General features: G+C 36.5%; 1 protein-coding gene across 1 annotated transcript; it reads left to right on the top strand.

Annotated features, from left to right (window-relative positions):
• Positions 1 to 945: 945 nt before the first annotated feature.
• On the top strand, positions 946 to 2221 carry LOC131639156 (E3 ubiquitin-protein ligase RDUF2-like). Its single transcript, XM_058909662.1, has one exon. The coding sequence runs from the start codon at positions 1090 to 1092 to the stop codon at positions 2167 to 2169; it is 1080 nt and encodes a 359-aa protein (XP_058765645.1). The 5' UTR covers positions 946 to 1089; the 3' UTR covers positions 2170 to 2221.
• Positions 2222 to 2750: the final 529 nt, after the last annotated feature.

Below are 2750 nucleotides of genomic sequence, written 5' to 3'. Positions count from 1 at the left end.
TACACATATTTGATAGATCTAACCGACTTATTTTAATGACATGGATTGTAATATTTTTTTATTTATAAAAAGTTCTAAAAACTTTAGACCCGATAATTTTTAAAAATAAATCAGTAAAACATTGACTTGACATATAACAGGGTTTATATGCACTGATATATCTTTTATTATTTTTAAGAACAAATTAAATTCAGTAAATAATTTTAAAATAATTATTTTCCCACCTTAATATCTTTTTAAAAATTCATTGCAGATGTATTCACTTGGATGAGAAAAAAATAATGTTTTTCCCACATTTCATCTATCTGAACATTAGTTTTTTTTATTAGATAAATAAAAAAGAGCAAGTGACTTTTTAAAGATAATATATCTCAATTAGAAATTAAAAGTAACACTCATAGTTTAATTTAACCATTATATTCCATTTAATACTTTAAAAGTGATCAAGATGGAATTGATAAAACATATTATTCTTATTTGAAAAATTGACGAAACTTTGAATTATAAATAAATTAATTAAATGACTAATAAATTGTTAAAACTGTATTAACAAAATAAAAATTAATTAAAAAATGAAAGTAAGATAATTAATAAAAAGGAGTTCTATCTATTTATCAAAAAAAAAAAAAAAGGAGTTCTATCTTTTTTTTTCTTCTGATCTAATTGTTAGAAATGATCAATCTAATTATTTTTTGGTTTAATCGGCTTAACAAAACTAATAATCCGGTTTTTAAACGTTAATTTAATCATATATTTATAAATCTCAGCCTTAGGTCACCAAGTTCGTTTCATTGTTAGTACTAGTTCAACAAGTAAACAGTTAATTAGTATAAAAATTAGTGAGAAATTAGTATTTTAATATATAACTAAGATGTAATTACCTTGTTTCTTCCTATTATCTAACCCGAAACGCGTGGCTTAACACGCAAACGTTTCTCGTTTCGTTCTTCACAGTTTCACACACGCTCCACTCTCTCTCTCTCTCATTTTTCAAATCCCTTAAATTGACCCTTTCTTTCTCATTTCATCTTCACACACTTTCTCTCTCTTAACGAGATCGAAGAATCGAAGAAGAAAAACAAGAACGTCATGAATTCTGATACCCAACCCGAAACGGCGTCGTTTTGGTGTTACAGTTGCACGCGCTTCGTTAATCTCTCAGATCACAGCATCGTCGTTTGTCCACACTGCGAGAGCGGTTTCGTTGAAGAGATCCAAGCCGGCGAGTCGCCGCACCACCACCGACTCAGTCCTTTCCCCGACGACGTTGTTTCTACAAGGAGGCAAGGGTTTCGCCGCCGCCGACGCGACGCGGGAAGTCGGTCTCCGTTCAATCCTGTCATCGTGCTTCGTGGAGCCGGTGAAGATGGCGCCGATCAAGACGGCGGTAGCGCGTTTGAACTGTTTTATGATGACGGTGATGGTTCTGGTCTTCGTCCTTTACCACCGACAGTTTCGGAGTTTTTGCTTGGATCTGGATTTGATCGGTTGTTGGAGCAGTTTTCGCAGATCGAGATGAATGGATTTGGACGGCCGGAGAATCCGCCGGCGTCTAAGGCGGCTATTGAGTCTATGCCGACGGTTGAGATCTGTGAGGAACAGGTTGGTTGCGAATTGCACTGTGCGGTTTGTAAAGAAGAGTTTGAGTTAGGTACGGAGGCGCGTGAACTTCCCTGTAAACATATCTACCATTCCGATTGCATTCTTCCATGGCTGTCGGTGAGGAACTCGTGCCCGGTGTGCCGCCACGAGCTTCCTTCTGATCTTAATAACCCTTTGGAATCTAGGGTTTCTGGACAAATTGATGAGGAAGCTATAGGGTTAACAATATGGAGGTTACCCGGTGGTGGATTTGCTGTTGGGAGATTCTCCGGTGGACGGAGTGCAGGGGAGAGTCATTTTCCGGTGGTCTACACCGAGATGGATGGTGGGCTCAATGCAAACGGAGCACCGAGAAGAATTTCGAGGACAGTGAGAAGTCATAGGGTTAGGGAAAGCCGCGGAATTGGAAGAGCTTTTCGGAATTTCTTCTCATTCTTTGGGAGAATCGGTTCTAGGTCAAATTCTGGTTCTGAGAATGCTTCTGTGAGTAGAAGCCGTAGCTTAGTGAATTCAATGTTCAATAGAAATTCGCGCAGGCGTAGGAGAACTTTGGAGTTGGAAGATTGATTATGTAATAGCAATTAACATGGCAATTTTGCAAAAAAAAAAATACATTTTTTCATTTGGGTTTAGTGAATCTCAGATTCATATTGTAAATAGTTTGTAATTAGCAATTACAGAAGCATGTTCATCAGTTTTCACATCTCTGTGGAAACTCTTTTGCTTTGATTGAAATTCAAATTCATAATCAATAGAAGCTGTGCTTTGCTTTGCTTGTTGGTCACTGAAGGCTGCAATTTGAAATATGAGAGCTGTTGCAGGAGAATACTTTGGCTTATGGATTTTCTGGTTGGCACCAGCTGGTTGTGGCAGATGATTGGACACAATTGGGGAAAAGCAGAATGATGCTTTATTCTCACCCATGATCTTAGTTATATTTGATTTGTTTATATAATTACAGTATCATGTTAGTCACATGCTATTTGTGAGAATTCTTTCAATAATGCATGTTTTTGAGATGCCTCTATCAACTTGCACTATGAATGTTTTGACTATGTGCTGATTATAGAATAGAATAGAATGAATGATACACACAAATCACTCAATTTAACTTTACTTCTTTGTGGATTCTCTTAAAATACAATTTG

This window comes from Vicia villosa, unplaced genomic scaffold (assembly GCF_029867415.1).
Source record: "Vicia villosa cultivar HV-30 ecotype Madison, WI unplaced genomic scaffold, Vvil1.0 ctg.002546F_1_1, whole genome shotgun sequence".
NCBI lineage: Eukaryota > Viridiplantae > Streptophyta > Magnoliopsida > Fabales > Fabaceae > Vicia > Vicia villosa.
This window is presented reverse-complemented; position numbering and strand designations above follow the sequence as displayed.